This window comes from Vulpes vulpes, chromosome 4 (genome assembly GCF_048418805.1).
Source record: "Vulpes vulpes isolate BD-2025 chromosome 4, VulVul3, whole genome shotgun sequence".
In the NCBI taxonomy this organism is placed as follows: domain Eukaryota; kingdom Metazoa; phylum Chordata; class Mammalia; order Carnivora; family Canidae; genus Vulpes; species Vulpes vulpes.
Genome location: NC_132783.1, coordinates 111,670,300 through 111,697,364, shown reverse-complemented (window position 1 = coordinate 111,697,364; position 27,065 = coordinate 111,670,300). Strand labels below are relative to the sequence as shown.

Sequence of the window (27,065 nt, the reverse complement as noted above, 5' to 3'; positions counted from 1 at the left end):
ATGATGTCACAGCCCTCTTTAATCTCTAAGTGTCCTTGAATACAACTCCTTCCTCCATTAGCTGTGGGGGTGAAAGCCTCAGTCCCATTGACTCTCACCTGCAGTACTCCAAAACACTACCTAATGAGCTCCACCAATATCTAGACTTCAGATCCTAATCTGACTCCTACATTAGTATGACAAGTTTTTCTTTTTAAATCTCTGGGATTTTTATACCACCAAATGCTTCAATGTCCTCACAGACATTTTGGTTTCCCAACACCACCATATCTCATCCTCACCAGTAATCTCAGTCTCTTCCATATATACTGTCTCACAAAATCTGCCAACCTGTAGCAAGTGTGCCCTTCCTGAACTTCCACAACTGTTTGCTTGTAGTCTCTTCTTCATGTCTTCAATATATCATCCTTAAAAAAATGCTGAGGAGTAGACACTTAGGCAAGAGAGCCCCTAAGAGGAAGAAGGAAGTCCATGTGCTATCAGAGAGAAAGCATTAAGACTAATTCAAGTGCTAAGCTTAGCTATATTCATTTCCCCATTTGGGCCTCTGTTTCCCCATTCCAAACAAAAGAATGGATTGAATGATCTCTCAGAGGCATTCCAGTTCTGGTAGTCTATGATTCTATAGATCTGGACAAAACCACAAGTCAAATCAGAAAAGCCTGTACTGAATAACCTAGCACTGACTGCATCACTTTCACCAAGAATATGACGCTTTCCGCAGAGAGGCTACAATGTGTGACCAGCAGACTTTTATGAAAAGCATGTGGCTGCTTGGAATTCACTGTGGTCAAAATTCACCACACAGAATGAGAGGGGAAATGAATTCCAGGTACTGAGTGTCTTTGTGTCATATTCAGCACTGTAGTCCTAAGTCATAAAGAAAGCCAACTAGAGAAGGCAGGTGGTTTTAGTGAATACCCAGTGAATTGTAGGAGCTGATGTGTTGACCCAGCATAGAATCAGGAGCAAGTTATAATTTAAGGACTTGTTGATTTTGTTCTGCAGTTTATCTCCTGTCTATGTCATTGCTTGGTTTTGTTTTCTACCTCCTCCAGCGATCACTTCGGGAACCCGAAGAAACCATTGTCATTGCCTTGTATGACTACCAAACAAATGACCCACAGGAACTCATGCTACAACGCAATGAGGAGTACTACCTACTGGACAGTTCTGAGATTCACTGGTGGAGGGTGCAGGACAGGAATGGGTAAGGCATCTTTGTGGTTGCTGTGCCAGCGCTTGACGTGAGGTGGGAATAGAGAAAACACTGGAATGATTTGTCCTGCCTCCGTCAGCATGACCACTTCACTGATGTAGGAGAAGAGAGCAGAGTTAGGAGGAAAAGGAAGGCAGAAGTGGGTTGAGGGGTTCTTTCCACTTCTCAGAAGTGGCAGAGGCAGTCACTTGCTATGCTCACTACCCATCAAGCACTCCCAGTTTCTGAGCCCATCTAAAAATTCCTGGATTTTTTCACAGACATCCACAGAGCAGGAGATTGGCAGCTTGTTCTACAAGGAAGCACTATTTTCTTGAGTGTTTGGATGAGACTGAAGGCACATCCCATCATGACGTGTCTATTTTCAAAGAAAAGAAAAGACATGTAGAAATAGTACAGATTAGTGGTTATATTAAGAAGTATCAGGAAGAAGATATGAAAGAGTGGCTACGTTACCAGTCTTTGAACTAGCCATCTACTTGAGTCAGGGAGAAAAGTTGTGCGAATACCAATTGTCCACTATAGGATTTGAGCCGTTCTCTGATCTGAAATACAACAAAATTACTTTTGTTAACCTTCAGAATGCCTGGGATATATATGACTTAGATACTAGCATAAAAACATTAGTTGTAATGTTTTTAAGTTTCTCAGATTTGTGCTGCTTTATAAGGCTTTAGTTTTTCATTTTAATACATCAGAGGTATTTGCCCAAGCCACGGAATATTCTCCAGAATATGATTTCAATGATTGCATAAATCCAATACAAAAGTGTACCATAATTAGGAATCCCCTTTTGGGGCATTCATATTACTTCCAATATTTTGCAGATATTAACAACACTGCAATGAACATTCTTGTATATTCATATTAGGGGTTTATGTATTCTTAAAGTATGAGGATATTACTGATTAAAGATATAAATAAGAAAAATACTCCATCACTGCAACGTTTGGATGACCTAAATTGATGTCTTATTTAAAAAAAAAAAATCCAACCTCCATTTGTGCCCATATCAATCCCAAAAGTAATCACTATCAACATTTTCTTGTGTATCCCAGACAAAAACTTATACATACACAAATGCATCCTTTCTTTTCACTTGAACAAAGGTGATTCATTCTGTTCATCTTGCCTTTAACCTTTGGTAATGTATCTCAGAGATCTTTTCATATCAGCAGATACAAATCTATTTTGTTTTTTAAATAATTGCATAGTTTTGGAAGATATGCTTGGTTTTTTTTAAAGATTTAATTTATTTATTCATGAGAGACACACAGAGAGAGGCAGAGACACAGGCAGAGAGAGAAGCAGGCTCCATGCAAGGAGCCCGATGTGGGACTCGATCCTGGGTCTCCAGGATCATGCCCTGGGCCGAAGGCGGCACTAAACCACTGAGCTGCCTGATAATGCTTGTATTATAAATATTTGAATGATCTGAAATGGTGGGACACTTAGTTTCCAAGTCATTTGTTTTCTTCATTTGTTATTTTAAACAAGGCCACAGTGAAGATGCTGTATTGCTCATGCTCATGTTTCCAGGCAATGTTTTGAAAAAAGATTTGCAACATATATATTTTTGAAAATATATTTTTCTTTTGAAAAAGTATACATCTCACATTTCTAACTACAGAACTGTTGAATTAAAGCATGTCTCCATTTTGATAGATAATTCCCTCAGAATGATTGCCAAATTTACATTCCCACTACCCACCAACAGTGTGTGGTAGTGTCAACAGTGGGTATCACTAACCTTAAAAATATAATTTAAAAAAAGCTAATATGATGAATAAAGAAAGAAGCATACAAATATCTTTAGGGTTAAGGCCATAGTTTTTACATACAAATTTGTTTCATCACATCACCTTCTCTTTAAGTAGCCTCATTGATGCCATTATAGGGGGGAGTGAAAGATGGGTGTAAAATATGGTTAGCTCAAGAACTGTGTTCTGTGAGACCGTGTTGCTGGCTAGCTGAGACCAGAGCTAGTTTCCCTCTCTAGCTGACTCGTGGAGGCAAGTAAGGTCAGTCACCTTCTCTTTGCCTATTATAAGGAGTCCCACATCAGAGACAGGTAGAAGACTTCCTGGTTCTACAAACACCAGAACTTACTCAGAAATTCACTCCTCCAGTCAACTGACATTTGTTTAGCACACCTAATGTGCCAGGAAATTTCTTCTCCTAGGTTTCACTTCCCCAAATGACAGTGGCACCCTTTGTTCAGTGGCCTGTGGAAATGCTCAGCTCTGCACTTCAAAGGCCATCAAAGAGGACACCCTAAAGTCTAGCTGGTGTTTTGGGAATTTCCCCAGTGTGCTTTGTCATAATGCAGGATAGTGGAAAGTACACAAGATGGGGAGACAGAAGACTTGGACTGGATATCAACTACTTTTGTAGGTCTTTGGAAAAGTCACTTATGCTTCGTGGGTCTATTTCCTTATCTACAAAATGCAGATGGTAACATCAGCTCTGTCTGTTTCACAGTGTTGAGGAAGTCAATGAGATGATAAAAGTGAAAGAAGCTTTGTAAATTCTACATCCACATGCAAGGGGAAGAGAATTACCGTTGGTGATAATGATATTATCACATGATGTTATGTGGTTGGCATATTAGAACATGGTTATTCTATTTAAAAGTAAAAATGGTATCGGATCTATCAATATAATTGTAAACGTATGGCATGACAAAACCAGACATGATCAAGTGGATTCTAAAAGATAGATATAAAAGAAATAGCAAATTTTAGAATAACTTGACTTCTTTCGATTGATACAGACTGCCATGAACACCATATTCAGGGTAATTCTGAAGCTGGATGTTCAATTCTCCAAAGCAAGCACACCACGATTGACAAGCAGTGTCAGCCATGGGTACAGGTTATAAGACAATCATCCCATATTTGGCATCCCCATTTTTGGACTCTTCATTCCTCAAAACCATTCTGTGAAATAGACTATACATTCCTCATTAAATATAATCACTAGATTGAAAAATGGCTTTATTATATAAAAATTAAATATGCTTTATGGAACAAAGAGCAAGAAACTCTTAGGCATCTTTTTATAGACTGGCAGAGTCAGGAGGAACTTTATGTGGAATTTAGTTTAGGGTCTTCATTTTACAGAGAGGGAGCCAGAGGCCCAGAGAGTCCAAAGGACATTGCTTTTTTCTTGTAGTATTAAATGTAATAATGAATGTGAACATGCTTTGAAAAATACAGTGCTATACACAAATGTAAAGTATTTTGATGTGCTGATTAGTCTTTTTATCCATATGTCTTTGTTTATGCACATCTATGTATTCCTGCTCAAAAGAAACTCTCACCTCTAAATCCAGTGTGATTCTTCTTTTTTCTCATGTTTTACCATTTACGTTTAAAGGAGTTCAATTAACAACAATAAAATATTAGGAAGGCCTTGAATTAAAAACTTATAACACTGACTGGCAGTATCTTTTGGGACCTGTGGTTGGAAAGTGATTTTTTTATACTTTAATTATTTTGGCTTCCTCACTATAAAATGGTAGCACAAAAGTGGAAAAAATTCTGATTGTCGCACCCCAAAGAAAATGTTTCCTTATAGAAAATAGAGACCAAACATTAATATTTTTTCCACTAGAGGAAATTTCACAATGAGGAGAGCAACAAACATAGCTTTTTAAGTAAAGTAGTCGCTTCTTCTTTATTATGGTTTATATTTTAGTGATGAAACCTATTGCCTTTAACAGATGGCAGAGTTTTGTTATTTTTAGTGACTCTTTTATTCTAAAACTTTAAAGTGTCTTATCAAGAATGCCAAATACTGTGAGACTCCGCCATCTTTAAATGACTTTTAGTGGATTGAACAACCTCTAAAATAGAGATGTGAAAGTTTGTCCTATAATAGTCTAAACATGAATTTCCTTTTTAACAGGCATGAAGGATATGTACCAAGCAGTTATCTGGTGGAAAAGTCTCCAAATAGCCTGGAAACCTATGAGTAAGATATTTTATATATTTTCTAAAAATATGGTACTACGGTCCTCCTTAGATTAGGAGTAAATTATTGATTGATTATAAAAGTACCAGCATTTTTTTTCTTCTAGTACTTTGATCCCTAAGTAAATAGTAGAGGAACATTTTAAATAGGAGAAGAGGACTGATATATGTAGTGACCTCCCCTTTTATCAGAGATGACTCTAAGATCCCTACACAGATTGCAGTAAAAGGAAAGGTTCTTCTGAGAATGTTGGTCTTACTTGAGAAGCAAAAAACCAATATGAACACTGGATCAAATACAAACTCACTTTAAAATATGCTTTAAGGCATACTTCCAATACCAAAATAGCAGACAAAGAGGTATTAAATATCTGCTTGGCTTGTATTGTTTACTTCAGGTTGTCATCTACAGAAGAGTTCACATGGATATAATTTTAATGGAACTACTTAGTGTTTAATAAAATCCAGTTGTAGTGGACAATGTACTCACCATGTCCATATGTTCCCTAGCTCAGCTGCTAAAAGGCCCAGAAGCAATAGCACCATAGCACCAGAATAGCATTTGTTCACAGATCTTCATTTCTAAATAGCACTTCCCACTAAAATGGAGTTCTTGGAGAAATGGCTTGGGGATTCAGAGTTGAGGCAGGGACAAAAACAGGATGAACTTGGAACACCTTGCACCAAAAAGTAAAGAAGTACTGCCCCCCAAAATATTTTAATGATGTGGACTCTTGAAATGGACACAGAAGTCAGCTTAAAATTATACCTTCTGGCCAAATATAAGACAACTTGAGTATCAAAATAAGTAATGACAGTAATGGACTACAATCCACTGAATAAAATAAGAATCAATAACAAGCATAGTTTGATAGACTAGAAATTTCTTTCTTACCATACAGTGCCAGCTAATGAATGTAGAAGGAATGACCACGTTTAAAAATCACCATTTGTAACTCAAAGTATCAACTAATTCAGAGAAGAAACGTCAATGAAAATTTCAGAACTAGGGAGGTGAAAGTTTGATATTTACCTAGTTTCAAAGTATCTTCTCATAAATCACTTATTAGTAATAAAGTGGAAATATTTGATAGACCCCTATCTTAACCAAGTGATCAAAATTCACAACACAAGTCTCCTGACGTGATACACTGAGAAGGACACGACATCACTGCTGTGCTACCCTGGCCCAAACATGCATAATCTGAATCTCATCATGAGAAAATAATACACAGATTCATATTCTACAATATAACTGGCCTGTGCTTTTTAATAATGTTAATATCATAAAAGACATAAAAGACTGAGAAATTGGTCCACATTAAAGGAGCCTAAGGAGATGACTAGCAATCTTGAGCCATTAAAAAAAAAAAAAATAGGGCCACCTAGGTGGCTCAGTTGGTTAAATGTCTGACTCTTGATTTCAGGTCGAGTCATGATCTCAGGATCCTGAGATTGAGCCTGGTGTTGGGCCCCATGCTGGGCTTGGAGCCTGCCTAAAATTCCCTCTCTTCCTTTTCCTCAGCTCCTTTCCCTCACCTCTCTCTCTCTCTTCCTCTCCTAAAAAAAAAAAAAAGTGACAAAACACATCATTGGGACAACCAATAAAATTCAAACCAAGTCTGAAATTAGATAATAGTATTGCACTAATGTTAAATTTCCTGATTTTGGTAATTGTACCATGTTTATATAAGTGCATGTTCTATTTCTTTGAAATACATAGGAGTAAAAGTCTATTCTCAAATGGTTAGGAATTATATATATATATATATATATATATATATATTCAGAGGGAATGGTAAAGCAAATATATAAAATGTCAGAAATTAGTTCATCTGGGTCAAGTGTATATGGGAGCCCTTTTATAGAATTTTACAACTTTTCTATACATTTGAAATTATTTAAAAATGAAAAATATTTAAGTCCTCACCTAATGTAAGATACCAGGGTTGAAGAATATTAGCTAATGAAGACTTCTATCAACTCATTTGGGCTCTTATTAGTTCAAATGTGGTCAAGTTATTTGTTGCTTAAATTTTAATGGACTCTGTAGTGAAGAGCTATCATTTTCTGAAGAGTATCTCAACCTGAGATGGGCTTTGATCAAGTATGTGTGAGTAGCCCCTCCCTCAGCTAACAGAAGAGTCATCGGTTCCAAGAATACTTGAGCCGCAATGAAACATGTATGAAATATGCTTAAATAAAATTCTTTCATTTTTATAGTCAATGCCTTTAGGAAAAAATAGGCATTTATTTCAAATGATCACTAGGCTGGGAACTTTTGTTTGTTTTTGCTTTTAATCAGAATCTCATCATTTACGATAGAAGGGGCAAACTCAAAATTCCAACAGAGTATAAAGCGCTAGAGAATGGTAGAGCCTGGGGCAAATAAAAAAGTGTATGCCCCCTCCCGATGGTACTTTAAGTCATAAACAAAACAAAACATGACACCATACTAGCAAAACAGTCTGTGAGCCCTATCTATTCTACATACTGTCAGTTTGCATTTTCAGATTATAGAATCATAGCTAGAGAATAAAATGACTCACAAGCAGACATCCAGGCATTTAGAAGTACATGTATATATATTACACACACATATATACACATGCACGTATACTTTTGAAATATATTTTTACATTAGATATACAATATTTATATTAGAAATATATCTATGTTTATATTAGAATTGTATTATCTATTTCTAAATATACACATAATATACATATATATGTATGTATGTAATAAAAATACTCAATATGATAACTTTTTATCCTTGAACTTAATATTGTCTAATTTCAGGTGATATTTGCATAAGAACTCAAAAGTATACCAGCTGGGAACAAAATCATGGTTTGGTATATCCACTGATTGGCTTCAGGTCTCCTGCCCTGATTGGGGGCATACCCTTGGGCAAGTTTTCTCACCAGGCTGAATCTCAGATCCCTTTTCCTTAAACGGAAGGGTCAGACAAGATGAAGGAGACATTCTGGCTGGCATTCCCTCCCCATCCTTGAACTCAGGATAGACATCATTCTTAGTGACACACCTACCTACTGAGCTGAGGTGCATAGCTTTAGGCAGCTACTGATCAGAGCTTGCACATGAAATGAAGCATATTTTCTATCCCTCAACTAGATAAGTTTCAAGAGCCCACTGAGGTATAAAATATCGGGGCAGCCTGGGTGGCTTAGCGGTTTAGTGCCACCTTCGACCCAGGGCTTGATCTTGGAGACCTGGGATCGAGCCCCACATCGGGCTCCCTGCATAGAGCCTCCTTCTCCCTCTGTCTGTGTCTCTGTCTCTGCCTCTCTCTCTCTCTCATGAATGAATGAATGAATGAATAAATAAATAAATAAATAAATAAATAAATAAATAATCTTTTTTAAAAAATACCATTCAGTTGCATGATGTTCAAAAGCCCAGATGGATCCACTTATTTGTGGCTATTTTCTAACAGCCCAACAAGTTTGACAAGTCGTATTCCTTGCCCACCCAGAACTACTCTCCTCTGGGGTTTATACTTTCCTAAAACTGGTTGTTAACTGATAATCATTCTATCTCCTCTTATCTAAGAAGTAGCCAGGGAAGCCAAGATGTGGTTCATGTTAACAGCAACATTCAAAAACTTCATCCCTAAAAATCATTCATATTCTTCTTACCACTTTTTAGGTTTTTTACCAGACCCCCAAATTATAGAAAGAATATAATCACTTTGCAGATCTTGAAAACCAGTCTAAATGAGGAAAACACTGCAATTGCTTTACAAGGCTAAACTTCCAAATTTTACTTAATTTTTATAGCTGTCCTAGCCTCATTCTATTTATAATCTCCCACAGACTTATGAAATGGAGAAATTAAAGGTTTTCTAAAGTTTTATCATGGAAAATTTCGAACATGCACCAAAGTAGGGAGGATAATATAACGAACCTCCATGTACTCAAAACACAGTTTCAAAAATTACCAATACTTTACCAATTCTGATTCATTTGTTCCCTTCTAATTAAACATTTTATTACCTGGAAATGGTTCGTGCCTTTGTTTTTAAGTTTGAAAGCACTGGTATAGACAGAAAATGACCAAATCATTTTCTAGCATTATCTTTTATAAGTAAGTAATAAAAATAATTTAACTGTCATTGACATATGACTTTTTCCTGCTCTCAGGTGGTACAATAAGAGTATCAGTCGAGACAAAGCTGAAAAACTTCTTTTGGACACAGTAAGTCTTCTTAACCAACCTTTAGACTTAACATAAATTTTGCTTTTTTCTTTCCAGCCATGTTGTGCTTTATGCCAATGCAGTAAGTCACATACTGGATTACAGCGGTTTTCATATCCAGTGAAAATATTCTGGGGATTTATAGAAACAAGCATATATATGATACGATAAGAAACTCAGGGAGGGTCCAAGGCATTATTACTGACACACAACTGTCACAACAGGTATAGTGGTCTTTCTGGCTGCGATGGCTGACCCTGGGGAGCCATGGGGCTAGTTTGCCTTGCCTACTTCTCTGACTAGGTCAAAGGTGACTGTGACTTAGATTCTACTGGGTTGGTTGTGTATCCAGAGGAAATATATCACTTGTTTTAACTGATTTTTATGCAGTACTTCTCAAGAGCCATGCAGTATGGGTAACAAGACTGATCTTTCTCAGGGATGCCAGAATTAAGGGAGAGAGCGATGAGAAGAAGGAAAGCATGGTGTGATGGGAAAAGTACAGGTTCTAGTCCCTGTTCTGTTACCAACACAATAACTTTCTTCTTCCTGGACCTTAGTTTCTCAATGAATACAAGATGGACATATCATCAATCAGCGATGATAGTTACCTAGAACTCATACTGTCACCCTTTGCTCCTAATCTTGTGTGACACAATTGATCATGGTCCATGGCTTTAGGATCCTCCTCAACATGGTGCTCCAGGCAGCTGCCATCAGTTGATTGGCACTCAAGGTGAACCCTCTCTGTCTGGACCAGAAGGTCATTTGTTGTTCTAGGACAGTGCCTCTCAAATATCTGTATTGATGGATCACTCTTTTTGTGGTTAGCTTTCAATTTCAAATTTGTCACAGACTTACATTTGTAAAATAAATAAAAATGAACTAATTTTTTTCTAATAACTAGAAAAGATAACGGGGCCAAGACACCAAAAAATGCAAGTTCATTCTTTTACTAGTCTTAGATTCATTAGACAGAAAATTACTCTGATTGCTATAAAAGATTTCTTTTTTTGTTTTTTTTTTGTTTGTTTTTGTTTTTTTTTTGTTTTTTTTTTGTTTTTGCTATAAAAGATTTCTAAATGCTTGCTCTTGGTTTCTCTTTGTGTGTGTGGCAGACCAGCAACAATTTGCCAACTAGCACACATTCACAGATCACACTTTGAGTCCACTGAATATTGCACATTTATAGCTCTTTCAGAGAAACCAACTGCATGGAGTTTCTCAGAAAAAGTCCTCCCCAGAGCAATCAATTTACCAGCATATATGCCTAGAGGAGTGAATCTCAGGCCTGTCTGCACATTAGAATCTTCTGGGAAATATTTTTAAAAATACCAGTGCCCAAGCCCCACCCCACATTAAGTCAATCAGAATATCTAGTTGGTAGGATCTTGGCATTAGTAATTCAGAGAAAAATCTCTCCAGGTGAGTCTGATATTCAGACGATGTTAATGACCTGTGCCCAACACTAGCCTTACTGGTGACACCAGTAAACAGTAAGTATGAGTTGATTGAAGCATTAGTCACCCTGTGCCAAAATATCAACCCTATTCCTGCCATTTTACCATACAACATTTTCCCGTTTGGGTTTAAAGATTTTTCTATCTTTAAGAATTTTAAATAAAACTGCAAATCTTTCCTGCACACAATGCAGGTGGGGTGACCAACTCATCCTAGTTTGCCTGGGATGGTCCCAGTTTTAAAACTGAGAGTCCTGTGTCCAGGAATCCCCGCCCCATTCAGTCCTGGGCAAACTAGGACAGCTGGTCACCCAACCTGGTAGCCAACTATTTGCACAGTGGTTAGGGATGAGCCACAGAGAAGGGAACATGGGACCAGGCCGGGAATGGAGTGAAAGGCTGTGATGGGAAGGTGGAGGGTTAATGAATAGTGCCAAAGAATAATTCGAAGCAATACAGTTAATTATTAGCATGCTATTTACTTTTCTAGAAAGGGAAACTGGTAACAGATTGATTCATTCTACCAAAGGCAAAAATAGAACTTCTATAAGAGGAAAAGGCTGGGGAGAAGGAAAACCCACAGTCATCCTGGGAACACTGAACTTCATTTTCTTCGGCTAAGTTGCCGTTTAGCAAGCAGCTAGCATAGAGGACAAGGTGAGATGTTCTGCCCTTCGGTAGCTTGTTCTCATCAAAGAGAGCAAGTTCAGTTGTTTATGGATTTCCCAAAAGACTGTGTGTGCTTCCCAGGGAGGGATGCATGAGAGGCAGCCTGTGTTCAGACAGCTGTCTCCGTTAGCAGCCCCCCCCCCCCCCCCCCCCGTGGTGTGTGTGCACCATTTCCTTGATTACAATTGCTGGCTCTAAGCTCCAGTACCTTATCATTTTGCTGAGCACAAGACTAAGCCCTTAGGGGTACTTGAGACAGGATCTTTGACCTCTGTAAACCTTAGACTCTACTGGGAAACAAGACAAACTGAAGAGTGAGGGGATAATCCAAGGTAAACTATGAACATGAGACAGGCTTTCAGTGGCCTCCGAGCTCAGAGAAGACCCTGAGGAGTTCCAAATCTCATGGGGGGAAGAGGAATTGAGCTGAGTCATGACAGGACTCTGGTTTCTCCTTGGTTTCACATCAACTCAGCACTTAATTATTTCCTGCAGTCCCCAGGAGACCATGCATTCGAATCACTGTACAACTCTTAGAAATCCAGCATCCCAGTGGGCCCCGCCCCAGACTTGCAGAATCAGAATCTCCAGAGGTAGTTCCTGGGAATCTGTATTTTTTCAAGTCAAACTTGTGTTGTCTGGGCTGCTGACTCAGCTCCCAGTTCCCCAACCTATGTTATTGGACAACATAGTAAAACCTGACTGATTGGAACTAATTGAGACGATTGCCAAATTAATTTAAGACCTGAATTATAATGAGTTTAAACAAGTATGGTTTTGTTATTTTCAATCGCACATTGGTTAATGAAGTGTTGTTACCCATAGAGCACTTGAAACAGCCCACATGAATGACAAGCTGAGGAGGTTTCCCGTTTTACAGTACTTTGGAGACATTTAAATACACTTTGCCTGCTGGGGCAGTTGAGACATTCCTCCCTGCTAATATTCTGAACTACTTTACCAAATCCTCTTTGCCTCAGTAGGTAATAAAAGGGTAAACTTCAGTGATTCCCTGGATTGTCCACTGCTTGAAACAATAGCAGAATTGTTTCCTGGGTGTGTTTAGTATCTCTTTATCTAACAAGTATAAAGAACCTTAAAAGGTGGATTGATACATTTTTATTAACTATGGGTCCTGAGGTACTGCCCCATTCACAGTTCTCCACTAAAATATAAAGACTTTATCTTGTTCCTGTTGCACCTAGATTGTATTTACGGCAAAGCAGTTGCTCAAAAAATATTTGTTGAATGAATGAATACATCAAATGCTTCATAATTTTTGTAAATTAACAGCCATGCTTAAAGAGAACTGGATGATCATGAGAAGCGTTGGGGGATCTTTTTAAAAATGCAAATTCCAAATTCCAGCCCTCACCAGTCAGAACCTCTAGAAATGGCACCCAGGTGATTCTGAGACTAACCCAAGTTTGGAAACTGCAGAAAAGCATCCCCTACAACGTTATCAGATAATATCACCTCTAAGACGCCTGTCATGCTTCCCGTATCCCTGGCCATGGAATATGGTGGCCTGGCCTTTGAACCCGTCATAGTGCAATGTCATTACTTCTCCAGTGGCACTGTTCTCACACTGCTTTGGGCCTCAGGAGTTTCTCTTCTGTCTTAACCCATTTAGGTAGAGGGTAAATTCCTTGTGAGTAATTCCATACCTTACAGCATCACACCCTTTGGGTGACCTGAATTTCAGGCAGGAGCCCTACTCTTAGGCATTGGTTTATTATATTTCTATGAGTTAAAAATGACTTAATAATGGGTTTGTATCAAGAGAAGAAAACAACCAACTCCTGAATGTGTCAGAGACATTCTCCTCAAGTGTAATGCCACGTGACAGGCTATGAATTATTAGTCTGTCTTTTACAGTAACCTATACCCTGTGTGTTGAGATTACCTTCTGTAGATTCAGCTTTAAATCATATGGGCAGAAAAAAGGAAATATACTCCTAATATGTCAACATGTTTCAGATAAAGGCAAACAGTGGAATTAACACCTCCAACAGATGGTATACCATCAAATGTGATAATGATGGCTAATGATAGCCCTAATAGTCCTCATTCTGGTATATTCCAGGAAGGCTTCTATGCACTTTAATTCTCCCAGCAATCTTGCATTTTACGAATGAGGAAACTGAAGCTCATACATTTAATCAGGAAGCAATTGGAATTCACAGAATTATAGGCTCGTAGAGTAAGAATTCTCTTTAAAGATCATCTATGTTACAGAAGAGTAAACTGGGGCCAAATTCAGGGGATGAATCAGTGGCATAATTCTGGACTAGAAGAGGGGTACATCTATGCACACAGACACAGTTAACAAGGGACTATAGAGTTAAGTTCTAGTCTCCTGTCCCCATAATCCCCATTCATATATTTCACCACCTCCATGATCCTTTTTCCCTATTGTTGCTTCTTTATTTTTCTTTTCTTTTTTTTAAGATTTTATTTATTTATTCATGAAAGGTACAGAGAGTGAGGCAGAGACATGGCAGAGGGAGAAGCAGGCTCTTTGCTGGGAACCCGATGCGAGACTCAATCCCAGGACCCCAGGATCATGTCCTGAGCCAAAGGCAGATGCTCAACTACTGAGCCACCCAGGCATCCCACCTCTTTATTTTTCTAGGTGAATTAGTAAAAGGTAAACTGAGACCTTGAAAATGTCCCAAGGGAGTAAGGGCCACCCTTCTGGCTGCCTTGTACTAGTCAGTACCCCTTTGCATGGCAGTCATGTGAGAAAGACCCTTTAAGCTCCAGTGTTCTTGGGGGTTGCAACTTCTTCTGAGCCCCTTGCAGGAAGTAGGCAGTTAGGCACATGCAGGATGCCTTGTTTTCCTCAGAACTCTAGGCTGCCTCAGCCCCAGACCAATTTCCTGTCACCCTCACTGAATGCCACTTAGAGCAACTACAGGGTAGGGAGGTGGGGACGGAAGATCTCTGAGCCTCCCATGCTCAGCTGAGCTGACTGCAAACCTTACCACCCCTTTTTCTCACGCCTGTGGATCACTCTTGTTAACAGTTAAGCCCCACTCTGGTCTCAATTTTTAAAAATAACAATAATAATGGCTTCTTTGGAAGAACAACAATAAAACATTCCTAATTAAATAGAAGAGATATTTGTACTCCCCCCTTTACAGACACTTGATAAACTTCTGGGTTTGTTTTGTTGTTGGTTTTTATGGGGGGTGTTTTGGTCTCTTTCTTCCCCTTTTTGAATAATTTAGATACACAGATAAAATCTTCGTCTACTGAAGTTTTGTTTCTTCCTGCCTTGGGTTTAACCCATCACATTCCAATGAGGGAAGAGCAAAAGCTTCTATATTTGGCAAAGAAGGAAAGACAAACTATGCTACATGTAATGCATGGACAAATATCACCAATGCGATGTCGAGCAAAAAAAGCCAGACATGGATTCATTATTCACAGTAGCCACAAGGTAGAAACAGCCCAACGTCCATCCGCTAATGAATGGATAAACAAAATGTGGTATGGCCATATGATGGAATATTATTCAGTCATAAAAAGGAATGAAGTACTGATACGCACTACAACTTGGAAAAATTTTGTAAACAACATTCTAAGTGAAAGAAGCCAGGCACAAAAGACCACATATTAATTCTTTAATTTTCACGAAATATCTAGAATAGGCAAACCTATAATACAGAAATATCAATGTGGCAGGGGTGCAAATAAAACAGAGGTATATTTGGGGAGTAATGGAAATGTTCTAAGATTAGATTGAGTTGCACAACTCTATAAATTTCCTAAAAATCATTGGATTATACACTTGAACTGGGAGAATTTCATGGTATGTAAATTATGCCTCAAAAGCTATCTTAAAATCAAATGAATCTAATCTGGGACTTTTGATGTCACATAGATCACCTTTACTCTAGAAATTAAATAAACTACTGACCCCAAAGGGGGGAAAAATCTAATGCTTGGAAAATCAAGGTTTTTTTTAAAGGATGATTTGTAAGCAAATGTTAAAAGGGTCTTTAATATTTCAATGGAAAAATAGTTTACATTTATATCTGAGAAAAGGAGAATAAGAATCTGTTTAGCTCTCTTCTGTTCTCACCATGTCTAAGATACTGCACAGAACACTTTGTGGATAATGTGGGAGGCTACCTACAGGCTTAAGATCATATATTGCTCCAGAAAGATTATAATGCATTTTCTTAAATTTAGAAGAAAATTATTAAATAAAAATTACTAAAATAAATTCTATGTGAACAAAGAACACTAGGACTGTTCAGGATATCTTAGAAAAGAAATATAGCAGCTTTCTGCATTTTCCTTGATTCTTCCCCCATTTTCAGGGAGCAACCTGAGCAGCTCACACTCACAGCCTTGGGATAGGGAGACCATGGCTAAGCAATAAAGACCTGAAGATTCAGGTCTCAGCTTCAAATTTCTTTTTTTCCACCAGTTTTATCAAGATATAACTGATATATGGCATTTTTTAAGTTTAAGGTGTACAATATAATAATTTGATATATATATCTATTGCAAAATGATTAATACAATAAGTTTCATCACTACACATAGATACAGACTGTTTTCCCTTGTGATGAAAATTTTTAAGATCTTGTCTCTTAGCAACTTTCAAATAGAAAATACAATACTGTTAACTGTTGTCATCATCCTGTACATTACTTCCTGTGTCTTACTTACCTTATAACTAGAAGTTTATACTTTTTGGCTCCCTTCATCCAATCCTTCTACCTTCCATCCTCCTCATATTTTCAAAATAGATTCGTAAAATCCCAGAAGAGATAAGAAAATTGTGAAAGTTCCATATTTTTGTGATAAATTATAGGTTTGGCAAGAATGCACACTGATGTAAGGGCCAATTGTCTCCAGGCACACCCCGCCCCCACACACACACAACACACACACCCCTGTTTAGGGCCAAGCTAGAGATAGAGGTTATAGTTCTGTGTGAGCTTTCTAACTTGTAATCGTTTCTGAGAGATAGAGACAACTCATCAGAACTATTATAAATAAGAGCTACGTGTTCAGTTGAGTCAATGGAGACCAAACCTGGATGTCTATAAGAATCATATGTCAAGCTTCTAAAAAGTTCAGGAACCAGGGTGCCAGTCCTAGAGATTCTAAGTGTATAGGTGAAGCACGGTTAACTGTTTGTTGTTGTTTTGTTTTGTCTTTTGCTTCAGATTCTTCAGGTGATTGTGATTATCAACAAAGTGTAGGACCCAGGGGTGTAGGGAGTTAGACCAGATCAGTAGTTCTCAACCGGGGTGACTTCTTCCCCAGGGAACACTTGGTCGTGTCTCACATCCAGTTGATAGAAGCCAGGGATGCTGCTAAATATCCTATAATGCTGATATTCTAGGATTCAAACAATTAGCATAGCCATCTCTGTGTATTGCTTTTACTGTGTATAGACAATCCACTTTGGGGATGGGGGGATAGAGGGGCTTGCATTGTTCTAAATTGTATATACTCTGCTCCATACACTACCAGTATGTGTGGCTCTCCTATGGAGCTCATGTGTTTCTCCAGCCCTCACTTGTGGTCCTCAGTATGTTGAAGTTAAATAAATCATAGTAATAGCTTTTGCAAATATTTCCAGCACAGATTTACAGCTGGGCAGGAACAGAACTTTAGACATGAAGTATTCAAAACAAAGTTAAGATTTTTCAAGTTCCTATCAGGAATGAATATATTGGCTTAGCCATTTGCTTATATTTTTTTCATCAGCACTGGCAAACTGTCATAGGAGGGTGAAGAGTACATTCTTGGGGTTTTCCCTTCTGTCTACTTCTCTCATGTGACCAGGAACTTCACGGGTTTTCTTTCTCCTTTTGCCCACAGCAAAATCAACACTCTGAAAAGGGTGCTAAAAGGGCCCAATACGTACATTCCCATTAAGGAACAGATGAAGCTTCCAGACCAGAAAGCTTTGTGTCCTTCGAAGGGAATGGAGAAGTGGTTTCTCACATTTGTTGAGTTAGGTGACATGGAGCAGTAGAGTGAACATAGGCTTTGCTCACATGCCACTTTCAAGGTTCAAATCCCAGGTCTGCCACTTACTAGTTGTGGATTGTGAGAAAATCACTTAAGTTCTGTGGCATTCAGTGTCCTCATCAGTTTAACTGAGGATATAAAATCTAGATTGCAATGTTCTAGTGAGGGTTGGATGACTTCTGTAGTGAGCCTGCTTTATGGGGAGCTCCAAAAGGGCAGAGCTTGTATTTATCTGTCTTCATTTACCAGAAGCCTCTGATCCATGGTAGGGCCTAAAGAAATATCTGTTGAATGATCAAATGAAATGGTAGTCATTATTGCTGAAAGTCTGCTCTGTACAAAACTGGCCACTGTACAAAACTGTATTTCCTCCTTTCATAGACAAGAAAGTGGAGCTGGAGGCATGAGCCTGGTATCCTAGGATCGCTAACCTTCTGTATCTTCTAACTATCCTAGGGCAAAGAAGGAGCCTTCATGGTACGAGATTCCAGAACTCCAGGAACATATACCGTATCTGTTTTCACCAAAGCCATTGTAAGGTATGGTGCTAGCTCAGCAAAGTGGGGAGAGACAGTCCTGAGGTGGGTGTGAGCAACAAGCCACACACAGCAACATCAGACAGTGAAAGAGGAAGAGACATCACTAGAAATCATGTACTTTCCCTGATCTCTCTGAGAAAACCAATGCCAGAGACTAACTAACTTGACACAACTCAAGTTATTTTGCTGGAAAATAACAGAGCCAGGTCCAGGTACCAGGTTCTCTTCCAAGTCAGCACCCCTGAGTGCAGAGCTCTAAGGAAATAAAATACTTGGGCTGCATTTGATGAGTTTATAATTTAGCCCACAGAGAATAGATTCTTTCAGCCACAAGTGAAAAGATACGTATTTTAGTTCCAGCTCTGCTAATAAAGCTACCTACTATTTATTAAATCCTTATCATGTGCCAGAATTTTACAGACTGTTTCTGATCCTAACAAACTCTGAAGGCAGGAGTTACTGTGCTCCTTCCACATAGGAAACAAAACAAAACAGAAAACAAGGCTAGGGCACCTTGATGGCCCAGTTGGTTAAGTGTCTGCTTTCGGCTCAGGTCATGATCACAGGGTCCTGGGATGAGCCCTACATTGAGCTCCCTGCTTATCTGGGAGCCTGCTTCTCCCTCTTCCTCTGCCTGCAGCTTCCCCTACCTGTTCTCCCTCTTTCTCTCTCTCTCTTTCCTCTCTCTCTCTCTCTCTGTCAAATAAATAAATAAAATATTAAATAAAAGAAAAAACCAAGGTTCAAAGAACCAATGGCACCTTCATGAGATAATGGAGCTCAAGTGGTCAAACCACTGTTCTGCTCCAGCTGGCTGACTACAAGACCCTGCTTGTCTGCCGCTCTGTATCCCAGGTTCCTGCTCTCTGTAAAACAATGTCTAAGAGCCTATCTAGCTCTCAAATTCTCTTCTAATTAAAGAGTAAGTAAGAACAAAGCAGTTTGGCAATGGGCAAAGTCTGGTAAGAATTAAGAGGAAAGAGAAAAATTATTATTAAGGTGTCCTCAGGGAATACTTCTTGGAGAATGAGGACATGAGCAAAATTCAGAGCAAGAGCAAGGTCTAGACAGGTGGTGGAGAAGAAGGGAGCTGCTGAGGGATGAGAAAGAAGACAATGCACATCACAGAGGGGCCATGCCTTGCCATGGCTGGGGACAGGGAGGAAAGTGACCTGCAGCTCCATGAAATATGATGGAGAAAGAATGAGAAATAAAGCTATGCTGAGGTCTCCAAGACCACCTCCATGTTCAGTGACCTACTACCAAAACTCACAGGACTTAGCATATAGTCATATTCAAAGCTAAGACTTATTATAGCAGGAGAATACAAATCAAGGAAGCAAAGGAAAAAGGCACATGGGGCAAAATCCAGAGGAAGTGAAACATGAGCTTCCAAGAATCCTCTCCCAGTGGAGTCATACAGGACTCCATTTAATTCCTCCAGCAACAAGCTTCGACAACAAGGTAAAATAGTGTCTACCAGGAAATCTCGAGAGATTCAGTGCCCAAGGTTTTCACTGGGGGGCTGGCCACCTAGGTACCCTCTGCCTAGCACATGGCAAAATTCCAGAGTCCCCAAAGAAAAGCAGCCATTGAACATAAACCACAGTGTTATACAAACAATTTAGGAACAGGGAGCCATCCTTATCAGTTAGAGAATGGTGAAAGCCCTCCCAAAATCCAAGTTCTCAGATGCTAGCCACAGGTCAAATTTGCAAGCAGGCCTTAATAAAAAAAAAAAAAAAAAGCATTCAGGGCTGCTATGTTAACTCTTTACTCTACAAAGTCACATAAGTATTAAGGGTCCAGTGTTCCCTTATCGTATGCTGACAGTGAAATCCACACACACAGGAGGAAAGCATGTAGCACACACAAGACCATTACCCACTGCGTGGTTGTAGAAGAAACATCTCCAATCCATCATGGGCCTGGTTCTAACTGGGTCTAGATGCAGCCTCCGAGTCCTTCTTACTATAGCACCCAGGGCTACCCTGTCAAGACTGACACACAAGTTGAAATATACCTGCCATCCTTCTGAGAGGGTAAAAAACAAAGCTAACAGGAATCGGCTACCAGCAGACACTTTTATGTCTAAACATTGCTTGTTAATAATCACTGAATTTATGTTTCATTTGTTTAAGTGAGAACAACCCCTGTATAAAGCACTATCACATTAAAGAAACAAATGACAACCCCAAGCGATATTATGTGGCTGAGAAGTACGTGTTTGACTCCATTCCTCTCCTCATCAATTATCACCAACACAATGGAGCAGGTGAGTTCTAAAGGAAGGGGCCAGCGGGGAACCCTCACAGGGAAACTTGGAGAAAAATGATAAATGTCCTGCCAGGTTCTTCATCTCAGACAAGCTGACCATAAATAATAACTAAATCTACAAATAGGAAACAATGCCAAATACTTGCTCATATTATATATTTTCCATTAGCAAATTCTGCTGTTAGACCCATGGGATTTCACCACCTGCCCATCTGTGTTTATGACTCTTGTTGGAGGGGGTGTAATATCAGTGACTGGGCTTCGGGATTTGTTATCCAGAATAAAAATAGCTTTCGCAATGGATTATATTTTTCCTGGTGATTGGACTTGAACAGTTGCTACGGTAAAATTTTAACTACTGCCTTTCACTTCGTAATCAACCCAGGTCTGGTCACTAGACTCCGGCATCCAGTTTGTTCTTGGAGGCAGAAAGCACCAGTCACTGCGGGACTGAGATACGGTGAGCAGTGCATCCAGCAATGTTATGTATTTGCATTATTCACATCCCTAAAGGTCTGGGACAAATTCTATATGGATTTGCCATGTACTTAATTATTCCCCAGGCTTAAAATAACCATTACAACAGGTGCATTGTATATCTGATATGGTGTGCACAAAGGAATATTTACAGAGTGTAGTAAGATATATATATATATGTATATATATATATATACATATATAAAAGCACACTTATCAAGGCCAAATCAAGGTTCATTGGTTTTACTTAGGAGTTCATCAGTGAACTGTTTATCAAGGACCTACTTTGTACAGAGCACTCTACTAACCACCATTAGAAAAAAATATACTAAAAAAAAAAAAAAAAAGAAAAAAAAGAAAAAATATACTAGAAAATAATGCCTGGGACCATATTCCCATCTTCTAGAACTTCTATAACTTCTGTATCATGTAAGTTTGCTGTGTATGGTCCATTGCAAGGGCTGGAAGCTGGATGCATTCAGAAAAGTTTGTCTGCTATGACATGGTGTTAATTTTTTTTTCAGTGCCTTCAGGCAAAGCCTAGATACAATCTAGGCTTGCATCTCTAGTGCCACAAGCTTTGTTATTCCCTCATCCTTTGGAACTTCTTCCCTCTGCTTTTTCTGCCTGGAACCTAAAAGCATTTGAGTTTGCATCCCCCTAAACTGTGCTTGTCGATGCTGGAGTATTTTCATTTTGTATCTCCTAGACAGGTGGTTCTCAGACTTCAGTGTACATCTATGTCATCTGGGATGCTTATTAATAATTTTGGCTCCTGGGAGCACTTGGGTGGTACAATCAGTTAAGCGTTGGACTCTTGGTTTCTGTTTGGGTCATGCTGAGGATCCTGAGATCAAGTCCTACATGGGGCTCTGTGTTCAAAGAGGAGGTTGCTTAAGACTCTCTCTCCATGCCCCTCCCTCACCTCCCCTCTAAAAATAAATAAATAAATCTTAAAAAAAAAAGAAAAAGAAAGTTGGCTCTTGGACACTATCTAACACTTACCAAAACAAAATCCCTGATAATGGAGTCCTGGAATGTGCCTTTTAAACAAATGCTCTAGGTAATTTTTCCTCAGCTGGTTAGAGAGTCATACTTTGAGAAACATTGCTATAGACTCTCCATCCCTAACTGGCACCATATCTGTACACGGCAGGAACTCAATACTACTTTCTGTTCAGGCTCTGCTTCAAAGAGGTAGAAACTGAGCTATTTATGATACAAAACCAAATGCCAGGGAAGGGTAATGCCCCTTTAGCCTCCTTATGCAAATAAAGTAATTCTAATAACTGTAGAATCTTAATATATCCATGCTGGATGGGATTGCAGAGATTATTTTATGAATCTACTTATTTTGTCAGTGTGAAAATTGAGAATCAGATTCCTTTTTTTCATTTACTGAACATTTCTTGAAAGCCTACCACATGCCAGACTGTGTGCCCCTTGGAATCCACACCTCCTTGCTCCCAATCCCTCCTATGGCCAAGCAGAGTGCTATGGATGCACTTGGTGGATAAATGAATGAATGAATGAATGATCAGCTCAAATGAAATTTGCCCTATGTGAGAAATAGCAATAAAACATTTTTAATCAAGTATAAAAAATAGTTGAGACATTACAAGAACACTTTCATTTACTTTCTTCGGATATCTTGATTAATGCCATTTTCCGTCTTTCTTCCATATAATCTCCCACATACATTTTTCATGGTGTTCAAGGCATATCCTATGTTATTATTTGGGGTAGGAAGATAATAATTTTATCTATCCATGATAGGTCTAAGTCCAAAGCTTATACTATTTGCCATCTTTGGGTTATATTAACAATAAAGTAACATTCTATCTAGGGTTCTGTATAGTCTCCTTATAGCCCTATACCTCATTATCTATTGCATGCCAACCCTGGAAAAACTTGTCTCTCTTTTCCAGGGAAATGGGTGATTGATCCCACTGAGCTCACTTTTGTGCAGGAGATTGGCAGTGGACAGTTTGGGCTGGTGCATCTTGGCTACTGGCTTAACAAGGACAAGGTGGCCATCAAAACCATTCAAGAAGGGGCTATGTCAGAAGAGGACTTCATAGAGGAAGCTGAAGTCATGATGTGAGTGGCCAAATCAAGAGTACGCAAAGACATCTTGGGGAGGATATTCTGTGCTGTGTTCCTTAAATACCATTTTGATGTTATGTTACACCACTTTGCTGCTCAAATCTAGTGATGGGTTAAATGTCATGGAGAACAAAATGAAACTCCTCACTATGGTCTACAAGACCTGTCATGGTCTTGCCCTGTCCACTCCCCAGTCTTATCCCCTCCCGATCTCTCCTCTGGTCCAAGATGTGCCAGCCACACTGGCCTCCATTTGTCCTTGCACATACCATCTGACTCCTCACCATCCTTCAAGTTATTTTTGTTTGGGGAGGGAATGCATTTTTGTAAGACTGAGTTTAGACCATCTCACCCCTTGCCTTTTTCCTCCAGGAAACTCTCTCACCCCAAACTGGTCCAGCTGTATGGGGTATGCCTAGAGCAAGCTCCTATCTGCCTGGTGTTTGAGTTCATGGAACACGGCTGCCTGTCAGATTATCTTCGCAACCAGCGGGGACTCTTTGCTGCAGAAACCCTACTGGGCATGTGCCTGGATGTGTGTGAAGGCATGGCCTACTTGGAGGAGGCATGTGTCATCCACAGAGACCTGGTAAGAGGATGCAGGGCACACATCTACAAGTCCGGGAGGAAGGGGTACATCCCACTGAAATGTAGAGCTACCCATACTGGGAATATGTTGATACATAACAAGTCACAGACATCTCCTGTCCACTCTCACCTTCTTCCTTCTTCCACCCACTTGGGGATATCCTAGTAGGACTCAGTCACAGTGTTAATCCCAGCCTTAATCCCAGAGGATAACTTGTATCCTCTGAATCTGAATTTAAACTCTTCCAAAATGAAGCTTACAGCCTCTCCTTAACCTCTCTGTGCCTTTGTTTCCTCATAGTAAAATGAGGGAAATGGACAAGCACAATTTTTCTCAAACTATTATTCAAGGACCTACCATAATCACATTGGGAGGTGCTAAAACCATCCTCAGAATCTCTCTGGAGATCAGAGCTCAGGATATTCATTTTAACATATCCCCCTTGGGAATTGTAGGCACATTTAAAATGTGAAAAAAAGAATGGTGTTTTTTTATAACCTAGGGTTCTTTCAGTGGACAATTCTGTGATACTAATTAGGGACTAGGTACTCTTCCTATTGAGGAATAGTTTTAAGAGGATTAGTACCTTAAAACATTCTTATTTTTGTCGTGACATTTTCTTTATATCATCCCTAACATTAACATTTCCTATTGCATCAGGTTGCATTAGAGCACACCATTGGTTAGATAACACCATGGATTTCTCTTCAAATAAGATCTCAGGAATGAAGCTAAAAGACCAAACCTACTTATACGGATAAGAGATCTTACACATTAACTCTTTAGTTCACTTCTGGGAACTAGTGACGTTTAATTCACATCTGTAAAGCCCTCATACAGCAGCACATAGAAACCCAAAAGACAGAGATTATTATAGGAGACTCCTTGTATTGATTATTCACCAATAGTTTTCCCTTCCCTTTTGTTTGCCTGTCTCTACTCCAGGCTGCCAGAAATTGTTTAGTGGGAGAAAACCAAGTCATCAAGGTGTCTGACTTTGGGATGACAAGGTAATACAGGCATGTGGTGCCCACAAAGGAATGGGACTTAGGCCCCCAGATCATTCAGACATTCTTTCTCCACTCTACCCAGGTTTGTCCTTGACGATCAATACACCAGTTCCACAGGCACCAAATTCCCGGTGAAGTGGGCATCCCCAGAAGTCTTCTCCTTCAGTCGCTATAGCAGCAAGTCAGATGTGTGGTCATTTGGTAAGTGTCACCCTGGCCCCACACCCACATGATTTGGGACTTCCACCCAGCTGTTTTATTTGTTCAAATCCAAGCAACCCTGCTTGCCCAGGACTGGGTGGTAAGAGCATCCCACTCATAGTCTGTGTATGATAATGGCTCTGAAGAGGATGATGAAGCATTCATTATTGCATTCATTCTTGGAGATCTTTGAAATGGGGGTTAAAATGAGAATGGAAACAGATGCTGGTGACAGCTTTTGTAAGATCAAAAGCTAAAGGAGTCAGGAGATTAAAATATGAGTTCCTTGAGGACCAGGAGAATATTTTGTTCAAAATTCTATTCCCACATTTAACCCTCAATAAATATCCTACTCATCTATTCAACAATAATTTAACAAGCACCTACTATAAGCTAGGGCTAGTCTAGGTTCTCACAATGCAGTGGTGCATAGGATAGGAAAGACTCCTATTCTCTTGGACATAAATTAGGTAGAGATAGATAGTAATCACATAAACAAGCTAATAGATATGTAAATCAGACAAAATCACATAGTGATAAGTAAGTGCTATGAATAAAACAGTAATGGAAAAAACAGTAATGGGATAGAACGTGATTGGGATGAAGTGTCTGCTTTAAATAGCATGGTCTGGGAAGGCCTCTCCAAAGAGGTAACCCTTGAGCACAAATCTGAATGATGAGAGAAAGTCATCCCTATTTGAAGATCCAGGGAACAGTGTCTCTGACCAAAAAACCAGCAAATATAAAAATTTGGTGTGTCCAAAGAAAGGAGAGGTACTATCTCAGTGAGAGAACAGTAGACAATGAAATTGGCTTGGTATTGTCCTTCCTGAAGGTAAGGACTTGAGTCTGAAAGTCAAGGAAATCTGCAATTTCTAGATGTAGGCCGGTTTGTTTGCTAGTTGTGAACTTCATCATTCACTGTGCTGCATTCACCATTTCTTTTAGGTGTGCTGATGTGGGAAGTCTTCAGTGAAGGCAAAATCCCTTATTCCATGATAAGGAATTAGAATTTCTAATAAGTGCAAATGGGCATGCATAAAAGGCAGAATGAAAGATGTTGGTGTGGCAGAAAGTTACCAAATATTCTTGCTGGATTTGTCATATCATCCCAAGCCATAGTTTGTGTGTATTAATCTATACACAAAAATACACTGGACAACCTCTTTGATTTTGATTATAAGAAGGGTTATACTTTGGAAAGGAATGAGTTGGAGTTTGATTTTGCCAAGTGTATTGACTAAGTGTAGAAACCAGGGAAAAGCTGACTAAATCTCTTCAGAGAATTAGTTTTGAAGTCTCCCCCATCATTTTAGAATAGCCACTTTGGACAACTGAGTAATTCGTGAATTTCTAGTTCTTCTGAGCTATTCCTTAAAACAGCTTCCCTATCTGACAGACCTAGCTAAGACTTTGTTATTCAAATTTAAGTTACAGAATGAACTTGGAAGAAATAAAACTGCACCAGAGCAATCTCAGAAGATTCTTTTTTTCCCCAAGTATGTGTATAATGAAGAAAGGTATGCTTGATGTGTGGCCACTCTCTATGGCTGATGCAGCTGGTCACACTGCACCAAGCCAGGCGTCCCATAACAAGATGTTTGCACTCATGGCCACTTTGTCACATTTACCTGCTAATTCTGCATAAGGCTTATTTTGACACAGATGGCCAGCTTGGGAATTTTCTATTGTATCATATAATTAGAGAGTTGAGCTACAGTCCGTCCCTGCCTCAGGTGTGCCCCCTGAAGTGTTCAAAAAGGAGACTGACCATTGGAAGCAAGGTTGGGAGGGAGAGATAACAGGAGTGGCAAACCTGAGAAACAGAAACCTGGATGGTCTGGGAGCTTGATGCCTGCCTCAAGGCCATTGAGCTTTGTCATGCATTTTAAGAATTTTGCCCTAATTAACTGTGCTATTTTAAGCAAGTCAAGTAAGCTCTTTGGGCCTTACTCAGTTTCCAATCAATGCATTACAAGGTTTGCATGAAAGCAATGGTTTTCAAATGAGCTTTGAACAGCAGACCTCAATTTTCCAAAGAAATCTCACTAGAACTTCTGGCAACCTGGGGAGCTGATCAGTCTTATTTACAGGCAGTTTCCAAATTCCCAAAACTCCAGAGGCATGTCTGAGGATCCCTTAGAAATCCTGATCCAGAGGTCGGGGCCAGGGCCTGGGGTCTGCCATTTCAACAAACTTCTGAGGTGATTTTTATTCAGTTGTTTGGGGAATCATACTTTGGAAAACTCTGCCCTAAGAACCTCTGAAATAGGCTTTGAAAACCACTGAACGAGGTGATCTGCAAGCTCTCTTCCCACTC

At 39.3% G+C, this 27,065-nt stretch overlaps 1 protein-coding gene across 1 annotated transcript in view; it reads left to right on the top strand.

Moving 5' to 3' along the window:
• ITK (IL2 inducible T cell kinase) overlaps nucleotides 1–27,065 on the top strand; it is a 64,225-nt gene that overhangs the window by 30,346 nt on the left and 6,814 nt on the right. Inside the window, exons 6-15 of the mRNA XM_026010502.2 lie at nucleotides 1,059–1,210; nucleotides 5,129–5,194; nucleotides 9,360–9,414; nucleotides 18,003–18,085; nucleotides 20,227–20,360; nucleotides 20,748–20,822; nucleotides 22,768–22,939; nucleotides 23,318–23,534; nucleotides 24,480–24,544; nucleotides 24,627–24,745. Of these exons, the coding sequence (XP_025866287.1) occupies nucleotides 1,059–1,210; nucleotides 5,129–5,194; nucleotides 9,360–9,414; nucleotides 18,003–18,085; nucleotides 20,227–20,360; nucleotides 20,748–20,822; nucleotides 22,768–22,939; nucleotides 23,318–23,534; nucleotides 24,480–24,544; nucleotides 24,627–24,745 (1,138 nt within the window). The remainder of the gene's footprint in view (nucleotides 1–1,058; nucleotides 1,211–5,128; nucleotides 5,195–9,359; nucleotides 9,415–18,002; nucleotides 18,086–20,226; nucleotides 20,361–20,747; nucleotides 20,823–22,767; nucleotides 22,940–23,317; nucleotides 23,535–24,479; nucleotides 24,545–24,626; nucleotides 24,746–27,065) is intronic.